General features: G+C 49.1%; 1 protein-coding gene across 1 annotated transcript; it reads right to left on the bottom strand.

Annotated features, from left to right (window-relative positions):
• Window positions 1–1,407: 1,407 nt before the first annotated feature.
• Window positions 1,408–22,349, bottom strand: SDR42E2 (short chain dehydrogenase/reductase family 42E, member 2). Its single transcript, XM_090277780.1, has 12 exons — window positions 22,233–22,349; window positions 19,276–20,157; window positions 18,678–18,773; window positions 17,249–17,306; window positions 16,548–16,666; window positions 15,802–15,877; window positions 11,951–12,033; window positions 10,227–10,364; window positions 9,592–9,657; window positions 7,662–7,725; window positions 6,242–6,315; window positions 1,408–3,363 (listed from the first exon to the last, which is right to left on the bottom strand). Exons 2-12 carry the CDS (start codon window positions 20,119–20,121, stop codon window positions 3,124–3,126), a joined length of 1,860 nt encoding a protein of 619 aa, XP_090133906.1. The 5' UTR covers window positions 20,122–20,157; window positions 22,233–22,349; the 3' UTR covers window positions 1,408–3,123.
• Window positions 22,350–22,701: the final 352 nt, after the last annotated feature.

Raw genomic sequence — 22,701 nt, forward strand, 5'->3', positions numbered from 1 at the left:
AGTCTGAGATGCTGTGAAAGCAACTCAGGGAACTGAACAGAGAGCAGCAGTGGATGAATAGCAAAAGATGAGGCTGAAGTGTTAGGCAAGGAGGGCCATGAATGCCAAGGTAAGGCTTTGAACTTGATCCTGAACTCATTGAAAGGTTTTAAACCAGAGGGTGGCACGTTCTGATTTTGGATTTAGAAAGTTCCCTCTGGCAGAAAGAACAAGAGGTTTCCCTCAAAACCCACAGCAGATGTCTAAAAGAAAGGAGAGCAGCTTGTACCATGGTTGTGGCAGAAGGGGTGGGATAGAGAGACATTTTGGAGGTGGATCTGACAGACTCACTGATGAAGACATGAAGAAGAACGTGTTTAAAATGTTACCAGGTTTTGGGTTTGGGCCACTGGGTGGCTGGTGGTGTCTATTCTCTCCGTTGGAGGGAACACAGGATGAAGAGGAGGTTTGTGAGATAGATAATTTCAGTTTGATTCATACAAATTTTGGGATGCCTGTGGGACATAGGGTTGAGTAGGAGGTTGGACATAGAAGTCTGGAGGTCTAGAGAACACTTCACACAGATTTAGGAGGCATTGGATACAGGGGCCATGGGAATGTGTGAACTCACCCAGAAAGAGTGCATATAGGAAGCAGAACGGCAAGGATAAGAGTCCTTGGGAACATAATCTCAAAGCAAGGACAATGGAAGAGAAGCCAGTGAAGGAGATAGAAGACTGGCCAGAGACATAGTTGGAAAACATGTGTGGTGTCATATAGACCGAGAGTATTTCAAGAAGGAGGGAGTAGCCAACTATGTTGAATTCTTAGTAAGAGGCTTGGCAAAATATAGACTGAAAAATATCCATTAGATGAATGATTTATGGACAAGGTCATCGATGACCTTGATTAAAACCATTATGGAATGGGTTTAAGAGAAGAAATAAAAACACAAGTGTAGACAGCTGATCACAAAATTTGGTTTTGGGAAGTGGTGGAGTGATAGCAGTAGTGCGAAGGGGAATGGGGAGTCAAGGGATGGAACTGGAGGATGTTAAAACAATAGAGAAAGAGCTTCAGCACACATAGTGATTTATTATGTCACCTTGGGCTGTCCATGGTGACAACTCTGTTTTCTGTACTCATGTTTCTGCTTAATGTCTACAAGTAAGCTTGGACCTCCTACTTGCCCTCTTAGAACCTCATAGAAGGCTAGCTATCTAGGCAGCCTCTAAAATGCTCGTGGGGACTCAGTTTGTTGGGTGGAGCTGTTTCCTCCTTTTCTGCTGGGTAAAGACACTTGAGAGGAAGGAAGCTTTCTTGGTATAATAATCCATGCTTTAGATATTAGACCTTCTGAGTATCAGGAGAAGAGGTTATTTAGAGAGACCCCAGAAAACAAAGAAATGATTTTGCTTTTGGGTTTCAAAACCTGAGTTTTGCCAGTAGATGAAAAATTTAGAAGGCTATGTGAACAGGAAAAGCCTGTTTTCCCTGTCCTAAGAACATATTTCTCAGGGTTGGTAGAGAGAAGAAGGTGAGAGCAGGATAGTTTACATGCAAGCATTTTACTGAGAAGAAGGGAGACCAAGAACTTCCAGTCCCAATTGGAGCTGAGAGTGAGGAAGATCACAGAGCTCTACCCAAGCCTGACTTGGTCCAGGTGCACAAGAGAAGAAACGACCATGTATCTTGTTTAGGCCAGTGGGCCTGGGGCAGCTCCTCCAAATTACCCCAGCTGCAGTTGTAATCTCCACCCCCTCTTTGACATTAGACACAACCCCAATTTCCTCACATGCAAAATGATAGACTCTACTGTAAGGGTAACCCTAGAAATTAAATAAAAACATATGGGTGAAAGCCCTTTCAAATTGTCAAGCATTAAACAGACATAAAAGATTATTATTGAACTTTTAAAAATTAAATGCACATGTACAGTTCAACCTAGCAAAGAAGAGCATACACATTGTAGCTGCTTCACAAACTTTCTTCATTGTTCAGCAGAGGGACACATAAGCTGTGGATGCCCAGCCCCCACAATGGCCACGTTGGCTCTGATTAACACTTTCCCTCCCCTCCGCCACAGATTTTTTAGGTATGTCATTCAATAGTTTGACAGGCCAGTTCCACATGTGTGTTTTATGATATATACATAGATGTATTTATACACTGATCTTGGTATCCATAATTACCAAAATGATAGGGAGGCACTGCTTCTGTGGAAAGCAGGGCTAGGTAAAGAAAGTGTGTGGTTTTAAACATCAAAGATTGCGGTGATCACCACTGATCCTTCATTAACTAATAGAAACAATACTAAATTATAAAATATGACCAACTAAGTTCTAATTCTATTATAATTATATTGGTACTTTTTTGAGACGTTTAATTCTTTAAAAAAGTTTTTGTTGTTTTATGTCACTGTTTACTACACTGAGTGACCCCCAGACTCGTAAACTGGAAACCCCAAACGGCCAGCCTGGGTTGGACAGAAGCATAAGTCTCGTGTGTTCCTCCAACACTAGCTATAGACCTGCGTAGTGAGCAAACCCAGAACACGACGGTAGGAGAGGTCAAACACAACGCTCATAGAATGGGTCTAATCCAAGATCCCAAGAGGATCTCAGGACAAGCCCAGAGAAGCTTGGGCAGCAAGGAGGTCAAGAGTCCATAGAAAGGCTAGAGCAGACAAGAAAAACTTTGCAAACGCCTCAGCCTGCACTAGCCAGTAGAGACGACAGAGGCCAGGCCCCGGGAACTCCCCTGGTGTGGTGGAGGCTGAGCAGAAGGGTTTCGAGGGGTTAGTGGGGAGGGCAGGGACTGGACCCAGAGGGAAAAGCAACCAAAGGCTGAGCAACCAAGGGGCGGGCTCGGGTGCACCCGTAGGTCCAGAAAAAAGGAGATCAGAGCAGAGGAGAATCTGGGGGCGACCCAGGACTGGACGAGGTAGGGAGAAGACCCGTTAGATGGAGCAGGCCTAAGGCTAGGACCGCATCGCTAACCGGGCCAGACCGGTGGGAGAAGTAGGACCAAGACCGAGAGGGTGGGCTGGGGCTTGGCCCTGGTTCAAGGGACGGGGAAGGGGTTTGCCTATACCCAGAGGGAGGGCAGGGCGGGTCTGTGGCCAGACCCCCTGGGGGCAGACGGTCAGACCAGGGACCGCTGCAGGCCTAGGAAGCACAGGACCAGGCCGAGCAGGCCAAGGAGCAGCAGCAGCCCGAGCAGCAGCCGCAGGACCATCCGTGCCGTGGAGCCGCGGGGCCTCCGGGTCGTGGACTGCACATATACCTCCACTGCGTCCGCGAAGTTGAACTTGTCAGGCGCGTAGCCAAGCTGCGCACGGGCCTTAGCTATTTGGAAGGTGTGCGTCACCGCCACGCTGTGCACCTGCGGAGAGAAGCCTGGCAGTTGAGGGGCGGGACTAAAGGGAGTGGGAAGCAACCTCCACGGCAATTTAAAAGGACCGTTGTACTGGGTCTTGCTCCTACGAAGCCCTGCTCAGGGAGGACCTCCTCTCTCTTATTTCTATTTTCCTACGAGGCTCCGCCTTCAGGATGCCTTTTCTGCATTTCCCCACCCTACCACTGCACTCAGTCCCCAAAGAGCAAAAGCATCACCTCTGCACTTCCCCTGCCGTGGCCTAGCACAGCACTGTTGCGCGAGAGGCCCTTGATAATCTGGAAAAATGCCTCCAGGAAACGCTCTTGGCTTCTTGGTCCTCACCCCAGACTGAGGCGGAGCCCAGGGCGCAAACTTCAGCCCTCGCTAAGTAACTAAGCTTCTCCAAAAGAGGAATTCAATTATGCAGCGGTGATTATTCTTCAGGGTTTGAGCTGAGTTTCTGTGTCCAGGTGGCCTGGAGCCCACAAGCTTCGAGAGCAATAATGCAGCTGTTAGTTTCAGAACTCACATTCTGTACTTGACCTGGGCTAAATCTCCTTTAATCCTCTGAGGTGGTACTGTGAGTCTCCCATCTCAACCTATTTGAAAATTGAAGTTCAGAGAGATTAAGTGACTTGCCCAGGCTCACATAGGGAGCCAGATTCCAGCTCCTGCTCTTCTGTACTGTCCTGGAACTAAGAGGATGCCAGCCTCTGTGGACCCTGGGAAGGGGTTCACTGGCTGCTTGATTCTCCCATGGCACTGAAACAGCAACCGGTGGTCAAGCCCTGAGTCTTAGATCCTTGTGTGAAGAGACAAGGAGAGAAGTCAGTTCTTGTCCCTTTTTGCCCCAGCTAGTAAGTTCAGGCTTTGGGGTAGGGGCAACAGCTATGAACTAGATAAACAGGGTTCTGGAACCCAGTATTCTCAGAGCTCAGGCTTAGATGTCACTTCCAATGGGAAGCCTCCCTAACTTCCTCAGAACTGGCTTAGGTGACCCTGGTGTGTGACCTGAAGTTCTTCCTAACTTCCCCCAATCACTCTTAGGCATAAGACCTGGGTTCCGGGAATTCAGGTCAGATTTTTGCTAGCTCCCAATAAATCTGCTGCCCCCAGGAACTGTTGACACAAGTAACTGCCTGTGCCCTGCGGTCACCCTGTTTAACAAAGATATCTTTCTGCTGACAAGATTTTAGCAACTTCCCTGTTCTTAGAGCATACTTCCCTATCATTAGCTCCATCTGGATCTTTGAAAGTCCCACCAACACCCCCCACCCCCTTAAAAATCCTCACTCTGCTGTGGCTTGCTGCTGCAGTCACTCCAGACTCAGCCCGTCTGCTTGGACCTCCCCAACAAGGGCTTTGAACTGGTTTACATGTTTCCTCTCGTCTTCCTCACAAGAATCTAACAATCACAGTATTGAACTGTCTGGTTATTGGGCTTCCTTCCCCTCTGGGCTGTGAGTTCCTTGGGGTAAGGACTATGTCTTGAAAGGACAAAGTTGGTACCATTTGCTATCATGGCGCCATTTGCCAAACAGGCCTATGACCTTGACCGCCATTTTACTCTTCTGAGCTTATGTCCCAGGACTGGAAAACTGGAAAAGAACAGAATGTGACGGCCACTCCCGCCCGCCCCTGCCAACCACTGGCAAAAGATAACATTGGAGCAAACTTCAGCTTATGCAAAACCAACTGAAACCTCCTATGTTGCAATGCCGCTAACAGCCCAGCAGCCACACAACATCAATCTCCCCACCCCCCAACCCTTTTATAATCTAATAAAAAACGAAAGCCCCTGCATCTTGCTGCTGGTAAATCTCTCCATATTTAAGCCCCTTTCCTCCCTTGGAAAGTGAATAAATCTTTGCTCTCTGCATTTTCTTTGTGAATTCTTTCACAGCTTTTGTCACCAGCCACCTTAATTAACATGTCTTGCCTTCATTGCTCAGAAGAGTGGCTGGCACACAGTACATGTTGAATGAAAGGCTATCAAGTCAAACTAGAGAGCTGGTTGCTGTGCCATAGACTGACGAACAGAGGGCGCCAGAGCCACATTGCCCAGAAACTTCCCCAGGTAACTAAGGATCCTTTGCCGATGCTTCTTTCTGTGGCCCAGTCTCCATTTCCTAAATTAGCCTAAGCTTGGAGTGTGAAAAAAATTCCAGAATGGTGTGACTTTGGACAAGTCACTGACTTTTCTAGTTCTCAGTTTCTGTCAGAAAAGGAGATCATAATCATAATTTTTTTTGCCCTTCCTAACTTACCAGGGTATCAGAGAAAATCAAATGAGAGAGTGGACTGGAAGCATTTTGCAAATAACATCAAACAGCCAAAAAGTTTACAATCTGTAATAAAACATCCTCTTTTAAACTGTAAATGCAAATAGAAACTACGTCATCATTATTTGAAAACAGTATTCTGTACAGAGTGCGTACTTAATATATACTTATTCAGTAAGCATAATGGTAAAACTAGAACCACAAGGCAGTGTGTGTGTGTGTGTGTGTGTGTGTGTGTTGAGAGTTGGCAGAGATGGTGGGGAGTGAGTGGTGGTGTTCTAAAAAGTAAATGTCATGGAGCCTGCTTTTTGGAGCCTCCAGTTTGGCTGGGAGGATAAGCTTGATGAAATGGCAGTAATAAGGGATGGGCTTGAAGCTGTCATGTTTCATCAAGAGAGCACAGCCCAAGCAGAAGCCGAGAGTCTGGATGATTATGAAGGATCTAGCACTAGATTTGAGCCCACATGGAAGGTTCTGAGACCTCTGACAAGCATCCAGCTATGGTGTCAAAGGTGTGAGGGGTGGTGGCAGTGGAGAAGGAGTGGGGAGGCAAGTGAGGGTGCCCAGGGACACAGGGGCTCCCCCAGCAACAGCTGGCTTACCTCACTCCGGGTGAGCAGTGGTGGGACACTGCAGATGGGCCTCAGGGCCAGGTGCAGGTACTCCATCACTGTGGCTGTGTGGGAAGAGAGGTGCCAATGACCAGGATGCCTGGCTCTAGGCAAGCTCCATGGGGTCCCTCAGAAACAAATCAGTTGGGGGTGTTATTTGCCTTGCTAGGGGTAGTCTTCACTTTGCAAAAATGTTCTGTCCTTGGATTTCTCTAAATCAGCAGTTCTCAGCACAGGCTGGGGTGCCTTGTTTGGCTGAGAAATGTTTCACAAGTAAGTTGTTATTACATTTTAAGGATGAACTGAGCAGATTCAAACCTATCTCACAGTAAGGTCTGCCTCACTTCTATTTCAATCTGCTCTCTAGAGTAGGAGAGAAGGAAGCTGGTGTAGTGGTTCTCCACTGGGCTGCACTCGGGACTACTTTTAAAAATGCTGATGCTTCCTTCCTCTGTCCCCTTGCTTCCCGCTGATGCTGATGTCATTGTTCTGGGGTATGGCTAAGGCATTTTTATATTGTAAAAGCTCCCAGGTGATTCTAATGTGCAGCCAGGGTTAAGAACTTCTGAGTTATAGTTAGCTCCCCAGGAAATGTGGGTTTCTATACAGCCCTCTAAGACTGGCTCATCTTTTCTCGGCTGGTTCAAGGAGTATCAATCACTGTGGTGATGTTGTGCTTGAGAAGCACCTGTGTGCCCTGGTGGACAAAAGTGTGCAAGCATCCAGTACAATTAAAACACAATAGGTCCAGTCAAGATTTTTCAGGAATACAGCCAACTGTTACTTGAGGGCCACCTGTCTCCTGGGTGGAATACTTCATGCCTAACACATACTCTGCATTCCAGCTGGAGGGAGGCCAGTAGAGGGGTGCTGGAGGTATGAGTAGAGACTGATCTTCAGGGTGAGGAAAAGAATCTAGGGTCAAATCAGGATGTCCATGTGTCTAAAAACAGCCTTAACTTCAGGGTGACCTTGTGGGACAGGACAGTCCCATGGCTCCCTTTCCTCCTGATTTGCAATGCCTTCCAGCACAGGCCACGGGGCTGCGGAGTCAGCCACCCAGGTGTGAGTTCTACCCCTCCTGCTTCTCACTGTGGCAGGTAACTAACCTATCAGAGCCTAGTTGGGTCACTATTGGGTCACTTTGACAATGGACCCAATACTACCCACCTTGCAAAGGGAATAGGGTTTAAACACGGCCAGAACTAGGGTGAGTGTAGTGATGTGTTGGGGCCAGGTGAGTATAGATCAGGCTTGGAGCACTTGGACCATGAGAATGAGAGTCTCCTTAAACTTTGTGCCTTCAGCGACTCACTCACCTCCACCTGGTCCTGGCTCTGGGTTTAAAATGTTGTAAGGCATGTCTATCTAGCACATGGAAGTCTTTTAGTACCTACATTCTTTTCCTTACCTGTCAGGTAAACCCAGGAAGTAGGCACCTGGATCCATGGTTGGCTGTACCCCAGCTTCTCAAACTGCAAGGAAACATGGCCTGAGATGAAAACAGTCCTTCAGGGGCTATTGTGGAAAGGCCACATATTCCCTTTACCCCAGGCGAACAGAAGTACCTCCTGGACCCTTGCTCAACCACCCCACAGCCCGTCCCAAGCTAGTCTCAAAATGATATCCACACCTTGACCAGGAAAACTCAAGTAGGAATTGAATGCATGGGGGGAGAGGTTAACTTGAGATCATTCAAGTCATTAAAAAAAAAAATCCTCACCTGAGGACATGTTCACTGATTTTAGAGTGAAAAAAAGGGAGGGAGGGAGACAGAGAGAGAGAAACATCAATGTGAGAGAAACATCCATCAGCTACCTCCTGCAGGCACCCCAACTGGGGATCAAACCTGCAACCTAGGTATGTGCCCTGGCTGGGAATTGAACCCACAACCTTTGGTGCACAGGATGATGCTCCAACCAACTGAGCCACCTGACCAGGGCTCATTTTGTTTTTATTTACATCTGCCTACATCCAAAGACACTCCAAGGCATTTGCATAGAACCTGATTTTTCTAAAATTTCTATTAAAGGGGGAAAACTAGTATATGTGTGGAGGGTGGTAGAAGATGCATGAAGAAATGGGCTGGTACAGCATAAACTGAGAGTTTCACTTGTATAAAACCATAGGAGTCAGAAAGACAGACAGTAAAAAATGGTGTCAAGGAGGTGGAGAAACTAGAAACTTACTCTGCTGGTGGGCATGTAATATGGTACAGCCACTTTGAAAAACAGTCTAGAACTCCTCAAAAGGTTAAATACAGTGATACCATGTGACCTAGCAATTCGACTCCTATATATTCTATGGAAATATAACCAAGAAAAATGAAAACATATGTCCACACAAAAACTTATACATGAATGTTCATAGAAGCATTATTGATAATAGCCCCAAAGTAGAAAAACCCAAAATTCTATCAACTGATGAATAGATAAACATAATGTACAATATCTACAGAATGGAATATTTTTGGCAATAAAGAATGAGTACTGATATGATCCATGCTATGACAAAAATGTGTCTTGAAAACATTATGCTAAATGAAAGAAGCCAGTCACAAAAGACCACATATTGAATGATTCTATTTATATGAAATGCCCAGAACAGACTAATCTATAGAGAAGAAAGTAGATTAGCAATAGCCTAGGGCTAGGGGGGAAAAGTCACCACTAAAGGATAGTTTTTTTTTTGTGGGGGTGGTTCCTCTTTTGGAGGGTGATGAAATGTTCTAAGATGTATTATGGAGATGGTTGAACAACTCTGAGTATACTAAAAACCATTGAATTGTATGTTTCCAGTAGGTGAATAATATGGTATATGAGTTATAGCTCAATAAAGCTGTTTAAAGTTGACATTTGAGGGCCTGAATGCCTCAAGGGTGTATCCTTCAGTACAGGGTTCTGCAGCCCCTTTGGCCAGGCCCAAGGAGGAGTTTGTGGGCTGCTGGGAGAGTTGGCCAGGGTTCTGGGAGGGGCTGCCATCAGGAGGCCCAAGAGCGAACACCTCCCTTCGTGTTTCAGGCCACCTACTTACCTTTTTGTGAGCCTCACCACACAGTATGATGGATCACAAGCCAAATTCCATAGAGTGAGCAGTCGACATAAATCAGGAAGCAGGCTGGGATGACTATGGCGAACTGGAGGAGCACAAGGCCCCCCAAAGGGGCAGCCACAACTCAGCTCCAGTCAGTTCCAATGTCACCCAGGGAACACTGTTTCCAGAACTGATTTTGAATGTGAAATCTTCTGATTTTTTAGAAGTAGAAAAGGAGGACAGGGAGAGAAGAGGTGGGAATCCCTGAATTCTCACTCAAGGTGGGGGTGGGGCATCTGGGCACCTACCAGTGGGGCCATCCACTCAAAGAGGTTGACGCTCTCCCCGTCGTTGATGTAGTATGCCTGCCCGCTCTGGGTTGGGGGGATGCCAGGAAAGGGGAACAGTCAGGTACCTGCTCACCACCTGACTCTACCTGTCAGATGGCTCCCAACAGCTGCCCAACCCCCGAGTTCTCCTAAGCAGCCACTGAGGAGTCAAGGCCAGTCCTCAGCCCTGGACAGACCTGGGCAATTTCCTTTCAATTCTGGAACTGACTAGCGGTATGACCCCGATGGAGTCATTTAACCTTTTTGTACCTTAGTTTCTTCATCTGGGAAATGGACGGATAGGAATGGAATCTCTTGGGCAATATATTATAAAGATTAAAGGTGACAGTGGATATTAAATGCTTAGCATTTGGTGACCATCATTTGGGATCAACAACACCTACCTCACAGGGTCACTGCTAAAAACTAAAGATGCTCTATAAAGACTCTCTCCCCTGCTGCACTCCCACCCCAAGCACCCCTGGGCCAACAGTCCCACCAGCTATCTTGGGTTGGGGAGAAATGTATGTGAGCCAGGAATCCCTTAGGGATGGGCACCCGCCTGTAGCCTGTGGTGGGGGGAGGAAGAGTGGGGAGCATTGCAGGAGACTCACGGCCACGTAGCCCTTGGCCGCGGTGAGGGCCTCAGCTGCTAGCACATGTGCCTGCACCAGATTGTGTACATGCACCCAGTTCATTCTTGTCCTGCGGTCCCCAAATCGGAACATGAACAGTCTCTTCTTGATGTGGCTCTGGATGGGGGTTGGGGGGTTGGTGCAGGGAGAGGAACAGTGAACACAGACCCAAGCCTGGGTGGCTTTAAATTTCTTCTCTTTGTTGGCTGGTCTTAAATTTGTAGCTCTAGACCAGAGCCCTCAGCATCGACCCCATGTACCAGGAGTCTGGTTGTCCAGCAGTCAATGCAAACTTGGCCGGTCCTGGAGCCAGCATCTGATCTTTGCTCTCTGTCGACTTGCTCCTCTCTCCCATCTCAACTGACAGCACTCCAGGCACAGGCTGAAGCCCTCGGCCACCTTGCTCTCCCTTCTCTCACATCCCTATCCAGCTCACCTGCAAGTCCAGCTGGCTCAACAGTTACAATCTGTCCAGAATCGACTGCTTCTCATCACCCTGCCTGCCATCCTCTTCTCTCACCTGGATCCCCAAAAAGCCTCCTAAATGAATCCCCCTGCTGCTGGTATCCACAAGGCCAGGGGATCCTTTTAAACCCTAAGTCAGAGTACGCGTCTTCCCTGATCAGAACCTTCTGGGGTTCCCATTTCGCCAGGCTGAAGGCCTGTTCTGACAATGGCCCTTCTGATCTGGCCCCAGCTCTCTGACTACAAACCCCCTTTGCTTTTCAGGCTCCAGCCCAGCCTCCTCCCGGGAACATGCTGGCAGGTTCCCACCTCAGGGCTTTGCACTCGCTGTTCCCTCTGCTTGGAGAGCCCTTCCTCCAGATTGCTGTGTGATGTACTCTCACCCATTTAAATTGATGCTCAATGTCCCTGCTTGATGACACTCTTGACTGCCGGCCCTCCCAGTTTCCTCATCCTTTAACATCTTTCATTTTTCTCCATAGTACCTGGTACACTTGAATATTCCTTGTCACTTACAATGTTTATTACATATCACCTTGTGTGAGAACATAAGCCCCACAAGAGAAGGAACTGTGGCCTGTTTTGTTCACTGATCTGTTCCCAAACCTAGAGCACTAATCTTTCTCATATCCAGATTTGTGCCCAAGCTTTCTCCTCTGCAGGGACCACCTTCTCTCTACCACCTCATTTCCTTGGTTAGTTCCTGCTTCTCTTTCCAAACAGGTCAGGCATCACTTCTTCCAGGAAGTCCTCCTGGACTTCCCCTCTCTAATGTACTCCCATCGTCTTGTTCTTCCCTCTAAACAGCCCTTACCACACTGAATCTGTGACCATGGAATCTGTCTCCCTGACCAGGCAGTGAGAAATCTGAGGACAAGGCCTGCCAAAGCCCCACTTGTACCCAGCTTTCTCTGGAGAGGGGTTTTTTGCATGAAGACCCTTGTGCTGGTGGCATGAGATGAGCCATCTGTTCCCATGGAGCCCATGTCTGAATGGGGACAACAGGCTCCCTTCTGTCTCTTTGGAGCCATAGCTCTGTGTCTGCCCAGCCATGGCTGGCAAACACTGAGAGTTGTTCTTGGTGGGCCTGATGGGGCCTGGGTACCTCCAAGAACTAAGGGACCCAGGCTAGGGACACTGTCCCAAGACTGACGCAATGACCATGGGTTGGGAGGACCCTATACACGAGAATGAACCAGGCTCCTCTTGTGTCTCAGACCCAAGGCTGAAAGACATACCGCCACACGGGGCAAGTGCCTCTGCTCTTCAGGGCCGTAGATCCCCGGGGGCCGGAGCACACATGTCCGCAGAGTGCCTCCTCCTAGGACACAGGGGAGGGCAGACGGGGGAGGGATAGACCAGCAGGGAGATGGAAAGAATGACTTTCCACATCTCCTGGTCCTTACCTGGACAGGTTAGCAGGGAAGACAGGCCCTTGGAGTTTCTTCATTCAATTAACTGTTCTCTTAGTTAATTAGTCATTCAACAAACACTATTCAGAGATTTCCCCCTCTTCCCCTGCCCTCTGCACTGGGCATTGGCATGGATGCTGTGGGGAATCTAAAGATGACCAAGAATGGTTCCTGCCCTCATGACGTTCACAGGCCAGTAACAGATAAGACCTAGAGTAGGTATGTGCATGGCCTTTGAGAGATGTGATTTCCTTTGACTCCCTACTGTGCCCATTACAGATGTACACGGACCCATACTCCCTCATGCCAAGAGCTGCAGTTTTTTCCTTTTTCTGATCATCAGTTAAATAAAGACTATGATGACTCTCAGGGAGCCCCTATTATGTGCCTGGTGCTCTGGTAAGCTGAAATTTTTCTCCCTAAAGGCAACCCCCTGAGTCCAGGCTCAGGGGAGGGATGTGATTTGCCTAAGGGCACACAGCTCAGCCTCATGGAGCTGAGATGGAGGACCAAGGCCCAGCCTCTTTCCACTAATACCCCTGCCTCTCTGTGATATGACATAAAGAAAGGACAAGACTAGAGCCGTTGGCACAAACACCTGCCCCCACTAACTCTCATGCTGCCCTGTGCTACAGGGTTCCCCAGAGCAAGACAGAGTTTGGTCCAGGGCTTCCCAAATTCTCTGCCAGGGAGCCCCCACTTGGAGGGGTGGTGAACGTGTCTCTCTCCCGTGGGAAAGCCTGGGAGTTTAGTCTGAAGGGCTGCCACAATATTTTTATTGATTGATTTTAGAGAGAGGGAGAGAAACATCAATTTGTTGTTCTCCGTATTTAATATACTCATTGGTTGCTTCTGGTATATGCTCTGCCTGGGGATCAAACCTGCAACATTGATGTAATGAGTCAACGCTCTAATCGACTGAACTATCCAGCAAGGGCTATTTCTTTCAAGTCTTAAGAAAGCCTAAAGAATTTTCAGTGCACTCCCACACTCCATTTGTGTTTAAAATTTACATTTTTAAAAATTAGTTATTTGTAATTATTTGACTGTCAACTCCAACTCCTAATTGAGATGGAGTCTTCTGGATGATGTTCTACCTGGGGAACCCCAACCAGCTGCATCCCCAGTTTGGAAAGCCCAGTGTAGACCATATTCTAGGACCAGAAGCCCATTTTCTTTTGGGGACCCCCACCCCCTCTACATGAGGTCTAGGAGGACTGTCAGTCTAAATGTGTCACTGTCCCCTGAGCTGGTAGCCATGGGACCCAAGCTGGGCCAATGACACGTTCTCACCCAGGAATGTGACTCTAGCATCACTGATATTGGGACCTAAAATCCTAGGAGTAGGTTTACCCAAAAGACTGTTCATCCACTCCTGCCACCCAGGTCCCCTGAGCTGCCCCATCGCTGTTCCTTCTAAGACCTGGCAGTCATTTTTCTGGAAATATATTTTCCAGAAGCTGTCCCACATCTTTCCAGTGGAAGTTCCCTTTTCCCCATAAATTAGCCAGAGCCAATGTTTCCAGGTCACAGCCAAACACCTTGTCTGCTTCTCCATCCAATACCCTCACTTGACAGTGAGGTCCAGTGTAGTAGATTGAGTGGTGGCCCAGAAAGATCTGTTCACGTCCCAGAATCTGAGGACAGGCCCTTTCTGGAAAAAGGATCTTTGTACATGTAACTAAGGATGTCAAAATGAGATTATCCTGGATTATCTACGTAGACCCTGAATTCAATGTCAAGTGTCTTTATAAGAGACTCAGAGAGAAAAGACAGATGGAGAAGGGAAGGCCATGTGAAGACAGAGGCAGAGACTAGAGTGATGCACCCACACATCAAGGAACAAATGGAAGAGACAAGGAAGCATTCTACCCAAGAGCCTGGATGGAGTGCAGTCCAAATGATATTTTGATTTCAGACATTTGGCTGTGACCTCTGATAACTGTGAGAGCAGAAATTAGTTGCTTTAAGCCACCAAGACTGTGGTAATTTGTACCCAGAGGCAGGAGGACACAGCCAGGTTCACACTGAGCTGGGGGTTTGCAAATCTCAGGGCTCTGCCTCAGGGACCAGGCAGGGCCTTTCATGCCAGATTAGAGGTGGAGTCTCAGAGACCTGCTTGGGTAATAAAGACTGGAAATAACCCAGGGTGATGGTGGCTAAGCTCTTGGAAAGCAGGTGTCAGGTGAGCTTTTCTGTAAAGAGCCTGCAGCTAATTTAAACTCTGGGTGACCTGAGGAGGTCAGGTTGCAGGGACAGTGCCTGGTAGGGCACTCGGCAGCCACGTCACAGAGGGGCCGGGCCCAGGGTATCCATGTCTCTTTTGACCATAGAAAGCTGGGGATGCTCATATAAATAATTCTTGGTCAGAGGATTAGGTGTCTAGCTTGTATGCTGCTGCTCCAGTAGGGGACGCCCTAGGTAGAGAAGGGAATTCAATTGCACAGGGTCAAACCTCTGAAAAAACACAGCTGGAACTTCCTGGCAGGCCCAGGGTGACAGGGTAAGATAGAAATGATTTTGGAGGAAAGAGCGCATTCTCAAAGAGATTTTAATTGCAGCTGTAGTGTAGCATGGTAGTTAGTCCCTAGGCTCTGATATTAAAGCCCTGGGGTAGAGAAGAGGTTCAAATCGCATCTCTGCTACCTAATTTCTGTGTCATTGTGAGTTAAGTCAGGTAACCTCTCAGTCTCAGTTTTCTTCCCTGTAAATTTCAGGGGTTTATAATTGCAAGCATCCTTTGCTTTCCAAATCCAATTGGCCCCTGAGTTTAGGTAGTGAGGGTAACTGAGTTTTCTGAATTTTTTTTTTTTTTTTTTTTTAGTTTCTGAATTTTGGAAAGCAAATAATGAATGTCTTTGGTTCCTGAGTTTGGAAAATAAGAGACCTACAGATGCTGTGAAGAGTTATTAAGATTTTTGTCTATAAAATTAGCAATGTAAAATAAGGCCTGGCATGTAGTAAGCAACTGATAAATGCAGACTGTCCATATTCTACTTTTTAATAGTTTCTGTCATTATTTTATCCTCATACAAGAATCTTGAGGTAGACTTCACCCTCATCCACATTACTTTACAGATGAGGAAACTGAGGCACTGAGAGGATAGGTACATTGCCAAGATCAGGTAGCTAAGAAGTGGTGGAGCTTGGATTTGAACTTGGTTAGGCCTGATGTCAGTTCGTGCGTGCATGGCCATGGTGCCATATTGCTACCTGTCTACATTCTATTATCATTTCTCTATAGCCAGAAAAGGCAATGCTGTGAGGCACAAGGCCAGTTTTTCTGGGACTTATTGAGAGTTAAGCTTTAGGGCCCCTCACTTGTACCACCTGTCCAAAGTGTCATATCTAATTCCATATTCATAATTGTGTGCTCTTTTATCTACAGAGGTCCTTAAACTGGATCCACTTCAATCTGGTCTTTTCCCCATCAGACCATGAACAATGTGAAGACAGAGACTGGGCCTTTTTCTGGGCTCTATCCCTAGTGGGGGGTGGGCACGTAGCAAGTGCTCAGATTTGTTGAATGATGAGTGACCAAGGCCCTGGGGAATGTCCTTTGAAAGGAAGGTGGACCTCAGAAACATGTCAGCTATAAGCTAAAACCACACATATCTTTCAGGGAAGGCAGCAGGGGGCACACACATTTGTTGTGAGCAGAGCCCCATGATACTTACCTGGGAGAGGTGTTCCATTGGCCATGAGGGTCAACTGGTCAGCGATGGCTTTGGTTCGGGAGTAGTGGTCCATGTGCTGTCAGAGGACAGGGAGAACAGAGCCCCCACAGGGGACACCGACATTGCTGGCAAGGTCTGCACAGCCTGGCCAGGCCTAGCCCAGCCCCAGGGCTGACCTTGGCTTCAGACCACACAAGGGTTGGATTCTGGGGACTCTCAGTGGGAAATGGCCAAGCCCTGAGCCACACTTTTCCCTCTGGGGGGAAGCCATAGGAGCAGTTCAGGGGAAAGGAGCTGAGTTCAGGGTAATAACACAACCAAGGGCTCCTTGACTCAAGGAGGCTCCTGCCAGCCCCACATGCCTGCTCTGGGACACTGATTCTGAATGTGCCACATGTAGCCCTTTAGGGTTCACATGGTACTTTTGCATACATCATCTCACTTCCCACTCTCCACAGCCTCACAGGGTGCATATCATGCCAAGAAGAAGAAAATAGAGGGTCAGAGTAAAGTGACTTGCTCAGGGTCAGACAAGGAGCAAGTGTCCTTCCTGGCTCAAGACCAGGTCGGTCTCATTTCAAAGTTCCTGTTAGAATGCCCAGCTAAAATAGAAGTGGGCTCGTGTCACACGGTGTTGTGACCCCTTCTTCCTAGGACTCACCCTATGTTGTGGAATGACTCTGGATCTACCCACCCCTTCCCCATGGGCTGTGGTCCCAGGCCCACTTCTCCTGGAAGCCGGGTACCTTCTCCAGAGGGAAATATGGCACAGAGTCCTCATCACCCTGTTCTATGGGCTTCCCGCCGAAAGCGACATTGACGGTGCTGGTGTAGACAAGCCTTGGAACCCTCTGGCGGACACAAACTATGACGACAGATGCACAAAATCACACTCACACACATGGACAATATGTGCCCCTGAGGCGGTGCTAACCCCTGGAGCCCTCCCTGAATGTACAGCTGCTCAGGACGGAAGGATGTCCTTAGCTTAACTGGGATGAGGGTCTAGTCCCTGGTTTGTGGCCCCCTAGATGCCATCCCAGCTCACTCCTCCTTCTCAGTGTGGCTGTGGTTCCTGAACTACCTTGCTAGGGACAGGTCATAAGAAAGTCTCACTCAATGGGGACACAGAAAAAAAAAAAACACTCTAAAAACAGAATAAAGAGAGATGCAGGACGTGCCCAGAGAATCCAGATGGGGATCTTCTATTTTGGTACTTTAGTGACTTTACTTACTCCCTAGGCCCTGAGTGCAAACTCTGCTTCCCGTGTCCCCAGACATGTGAGGCCACGGTAACCCACCCCATGCAGGAGTCTGGGCAAGTCTGCAGCACAGGAAGGACGTGCTTCCCACAGGCCCTCCGCTGGGGTGGGCAGAGGTGGGCCTGTGGCAGGAGGGAGAGAAGCAGCAAACACATGGCAGGCCACACTCGGCTCCAAGTGCCTACCATCAATCACCAGTTTGGTGCCACCGACATTTATAGATTCAATCTGTTCTTTTTGAAGCTAAAAAAAAGATAAGGTGGGAAAAATCACAGAGCTGCCTCCCGCCTTGTCACTGAGGCTGTGAGGGCAGACATTTATAGATTCAATCTACTCTTTTTGAAGCTAAAAAACAAGGTGGGAAAATCACAGTGTTGCCTCCCGACTTGTCACTGAGGCTGTGAGGGCAGGGACTGCAGAATGTCCAGCTCAGAGCCAGGGCTCTCAAGAGGTCCAAGAGCAGAGCAGAGCCCCGGGCTCCAGGCCCAGCCCTGCCACCATCTCCCTGGGCAATCAAGGAGGCTCTGTCCTCCTTTGGCCCTCAGTTTCTTCCTCTGTAAAATCAGGGCAGACCTCTTCTTGTGGTCAGGAGGAGCTGGTACAGTGCTTAGCACAGAAAGGGGACTCAAAATGTGTTGGATTGTTTCCTTGCCCCAGAAGTGTGTTTCCTTATCTGTACAATGGACACAGTGACACTGTTTACGCCCTAGCAAGGGAGCCAGAGTGTGAAATACTGTATAGGAACAGCTGGTTTTCAGTGACACCAGCTTGTGTGCCAGGGACAGGGCGAAGCTTTACATGTCACCTAATCCTTACAACCACACTAGGAGGTGGGTTCTACATTGACTTTTAAACTATATTCTTGCTGCAGTTGTCTTTGTTTAACAGGTAATTCAATCACAAGGTTAAAAATCATTCAAACAGTTAAAAGGGTTTACCGTGAAAAGGAAACTAAGTTCCCTCCCACTCCTGATTCCATCTTCCCTTGCCCTCCTCAGAGGCAACCACGTTTCCAGTCTTGTATATTTCTAAGGATAATCTACACTTACTAATATTACCACATATGGATGTGTAAATATATAAATATTAACTATAGCTTTTTTTTTTATTAAACAAACAGGATATCAAACACTGTTTCTACTACTTGGAAATTGTTCAGTATCAGCACATATTGAGTTATCTCATTCTTTTTAACTTCATTGGGTGGACATATCACAATTTATATAAATAGTCCCCACTAATGGGCATTTTTTATTATTTCCTTGTTTTGTTATCAAAAACAGTGTTGCAAATATGCAAATAAATATAATTTCTGAGTCAGAGTATGAGTAGATTTTGATAGATACTGTTGATGTAAGTACCAGTAACATCCTCACTTTACAGATGAAGAAAGGGAAGCTCACAGAGGTTATGTTAACTTGCTCTAGGTAACACAGCTAGAAGTGGCAGAACTGGCATTTGGTCCCACGATGCAAAATGCAGGCTGGATGTAGCCTAAACCCTTCCTTGGGTAGGTGAAGAGCATTAATGAACACACAGGCCCAAGGGGTAGGGTAGGCAGAGCCAGGATCTGACCTGTCTGTTCACTCCAGGTACTGCATGTGAGGTGCTCACCTTTTCAGCACCAGACATTCCATGGGAGGCCACATGGAAGACACAGTCCACTCCTTTGAAGGCATGGAGCAGGGCTTCCTCATCTCGGACATCAGCCTGAAACAGAGAAGGAAGAGATGGGGTAGGAGGTTTGAGTCCAAGGCAGAAATACCAATTGTGCACCTTGCCAGGTCCCAGTCCTGGCCCTCTGACCCCACCCAGGCCGAGCACCTGTAGGGCCAAGAAGGCTGTGGGGCAGGATTTATATGATTCTACAGGTTACCATCACCATCCTCAGCCCCACTTATCAAGCTGGGTCACAGGAGCTGTGATCAGTATTTCCCATGCACTCTCTCATCAAGCCCCCATGAGACCCTTGTGAGGCAGATATTGTAGTGTCCCCTTTCTATGGATGATGACATGAGGCTCAGAAGATGTGGAGCCTTGTGGCCATGGCTGTCCAGCTGGGAATTGCCAGGGTTGGAGCTGGAGCTTAAACAGCCTGTGCTCTTTTTCAACACTATGCCACTGGTTTCATACCAGATACTGTCTCTGGACCTCCACCACCCCACCACCAGCCGGGTGCCCAAGCAGTCTCCCAAGACCCTCATCACTGCACCTGGATGAACTCAGTCCCTGGGGACAGCTCCCACTGGGGTCTGCGGAGGTCAAGCAGGATGACAGAAGTACCACTCTTGGCCAGGCTGGAACCCAGGCTAAAGCCCAGGTAGCCTCCTCCTCCAGTTACCAGAACCTTCTGCTTACGGGTCTGCACAGGTATGGCTTGAGTCTTCTGCTGCGGAGCTGGTGGTGGGGCTGTCATTGGCTCACTGGACTTGGAACCAGTTCCAGACCCACGTCTGAGCCCAGACCCTACCCCTGATCCAGGTAATGATGCAGCTCCTTGCCCAGGGCCCAGACCTGAAGAAGCAGTAGGTCCAGGCCCAGGCCCTGAAGCAGCACCGGGCTCCAGGCCGGGTCCCGAAGCAGCACTAGGCCCCTGAGCAGCACCGGGTCCTGGCCCAGGTCCTGGCCCAGGTCCCGGAGCAGCACTGGGTCCTGGCCCGGGTCCCGGCCTGGGTCCCGAAGCAGCACTGGGCCCCTGAGCAGCACCAGGTCCTGGCCCGGGTCCCGGCCCAGGTCCCGGAGTAGCACTGAGTCCTGGCCCGGGTCCCGACCTGGGTCCCGGAGCAGCACTGGGTCCTGGCCTGGGTCCCGGCCTGGGTCCCGGAGCAGCAGCAGGCCCTGTCCCGGATCCCAGAGCAGCACCAGGCCCTGGCCCGGGTCCAGACATAGCACCAGGCTCAGGTCCAGGACCTGAAACTACCGCAGGCCTCGGCCCAGGCCCTGACTCAGGTCCTGGGTCTGAGACCCCTCCGCAAGCCTGGCAGACAGGGCAGCTCTTCTCCCTCTGGCCTGTAGCTTTGCAAGCCTCTGGGGAGGAGCTTGTAGGGTTGGGCTTCATTCTCTACTGAGCCATGTGGACCCAGGATCTGTCCACCTGTAGGGAAAATAGAAGAAGGTATGTTCTAGAGTTGTTCAAGTCACATGGATGATCAGACCTCTAGGGGTTAAGGGGAACTCCTGGGTTTTCAATGAACCTGTCCCTTTCAGGATCTTGAGAACTTCCAAGTTACCTTACTCAGAGAGTCAGAGACAAGGCAGTCAGGTCTTGGATTTTACATCTGGGGATAATGAGGCCCAAAATCATCCTGCATGGCTGAGATTTACACCAAGTATTTGTGACTTCTCTACCAGTTCCTTAAAATCCCAGTTCTGCCCTGGCTGGAGTGGCTCAGTGGATTGAGTGCTGGCCTGCAAACCAAAGGGTTGACAAGGGTTCCCGGTTCCATTCCTAGCCAGGGCACATGCCTGGGTTGTGGGCCAGGTCCCCAGGTGGGGGCATGCAAGAAGCAACCACACATTGATGTTTCTCTCTCTCCCTCCCTATCCCTCTCTCTAAAAATAAATTTAAAAAATCTTAAAAAAAAAAAAAGAATGGTAACTCTATTTTTAAAAATCCCAGTTCTCATGTAGTACCAGAGGAAGACAGATCAAATAACATCAAACCTCACCAGATTGGGGGGTGACTGCTTTCTGAGGAGCTATAGAGGGCTTCCTGGAGGAGCAAGAGGAGGAAGAGGAGGAAGAGGGGGAATCTATATGGGATCCAAAAGGGCTCTGTGCCCTGGAAACTTACACATGCTTCCAAATGCTGCACCAACCCCTATTCTGACAACTGTTGCCTCTGGCTCTCCCAGGTCCTCTAGCAGTACAGGTAGCTAGCACTACAAGGTCTTCCCAGGCCCACCACAGGCTTCAGGGTTAGGTCTATGGACCTCAGGGGCCAGCACTTGAGGAGCCTGTCCTCACTCTAGACTTAAAGGAAGCTAGGTTGTCAATCCGTGTCACCATCATCATCCCACCCTTCCCCACCTTCTGCTGCACCTGAGGATGAGGCTGGACCAAGGGGCCAGAAACCATCATCATCATTAATAACAGCAGGAACCATGTTCTGTAGGCCCACTATGTGCCAGGCCCAGTGGATACAGAGATAGGTAAGTCTCTGCCCCAGTGGCTATAGTGGCTGTAAAAAGAACAGGTGTGACTGGGTGAATGAATGAGGAGCCCCACGGTTGTTGTTGGTGGTTGGTGGCAATGGGGCAGGGACCCTGACAGCTGTAGGGTCTGATCTTTTCATTTCCTCTGTCACTGCCCTGTTCTCCAAAGCTTTGAGTGAGGAATAAAGTCATGCCCTGTACAAGCCCTGGCACTCATGGGTTTAACAAGGGGAAGACAGCCCCAAATCTGAGTCATCACAGAGGATGAGTCTGATTCCTCCAAAGGGAGGAGAGAGGATGCAGCCCCAGCATAGGGTCCACCTCTACCCCGATCCTGGGGACTCTGTCCTAGAGAAGTTCTGCGGGTTGGACCAGAGCAGTCTTTCTATCCTATGGGATGATTTTAGTGACCAAGGCTGGACACTGCCTTGGGTACATTTTTCTGAGTGTGCCCTTGGACAAGATGCTTAAAAGCTAACAGTACCTCAGTATCCACAGATGTAAACGGACCCAAATAACCCTGGCCGCTCCATTAACCTCACACGGAGGTCATGAGACGGAGATGGCAATGCCCTGGACAAACCACTGGACGCACAGTCTGGAAGGGCCCTGTTGGGTGGTGTCCCCAGCACCTAGAACTGCACCAGGCACCAAGCCAACCTTCACTAACAGCTTCGGAGAGTGGGAAGCCCTTCAGGGCTGCGTCTGGGAGCGGGTGCTACAGCCACTGATGGCGGCCACTGATGCATTTAGTTCTGGGGAGTAGAGATTACTGTTCTCAGCATGTAGAGATGGAAACTGAGGCTCAGAGAACATTTGCAAACTTTGATGTGACTCTAAAATAGGGTTTGGTGAAAGGGGGTTGGGATCGACCCCGCGTCCATTGGCCTCTCCGGGCGGCTAAAGCGGGTGCCCCCCCCCCCCCCCCCCACGCCGAGACTGGCCTGGTGCCCGAAGCTCAGGGCGAATCCTCCCTTCCATCTCCCCCAGCCTGCTCCTCGCAAACAGCGCTCACCTAGCTCCGCTCCCAGCGCTTGTGCTCCCCTAGCTCTGCTCCCAGCGCTTGTGCTCCTGGCGCTAGGGCTAGCGCGCTGCAACCTCCAAGGACCTCCCGCCAGACGAGCCTGGCGCTCCAGGGCCTCCGCCTCCTCTGAGCTGGGCGGGAGCAGGGGGTGGTTGGGAGGTTTGGGGGCGGGGCCGGGCTCCCGGACTGCCCAGTGTCTCTTCCCTGCTGGCTCTGTATATCGGAGACCCTCATGCTCTTACGGAGGGGAAACTGAAGCCGGTTGACGGGTGAAAGGGATTGTGCAACCTGTCCTCACTCCTCAGCTATCCATCATCCCACTCATTGTTTCGTCCATCTCTGTCTATTCAACCGTCCTCCCCCCACTAAACAAATTTTTGCCCATCCATTCTTTCGTCTATACGTCTGTCTTTCCACCTATCCATCGAACTGTCCATCTATAATTCACTTCATATGTCTT

Source organism: Furipterus horrens, unplaced genomic scaffold, assembly GCF_987537825.1.
Source record: "Furipterus horrens unplaced genomic scaffold, mFurHor1.1.pri manual_scaffold_5, whole genome shotgun sequence".
NCBI lineage: Eukaryota > Metazoa > Chordata > Mammalia > Chiroptera > Furipteridae > Furipterus > Furipterus horrens.

Coding starts and splice junctions, on each gene's coding strand:
- SDR42E2 (XM_090277780.1), bottom strand. CDS start 20,121: ATGAAGCCCAACCCTACAAGCTCCTCCCCAGAGGCTTGCAAAGCTACA. Junction 18,774..19,275: donor CAGGGACTGAGTTCATCCAG/GTGCAGTGATGA, acceptor TCTCTGTTTCAG/GCTGATGTCCGAGATGAGGA. Junction 16,667..17,248: donor CACCAAACTGGTGATTGATG/GTAGGCACTTGG, acceptor CTGTCGTCATAG/TTTGTGTCCGCCAGAGGGTT.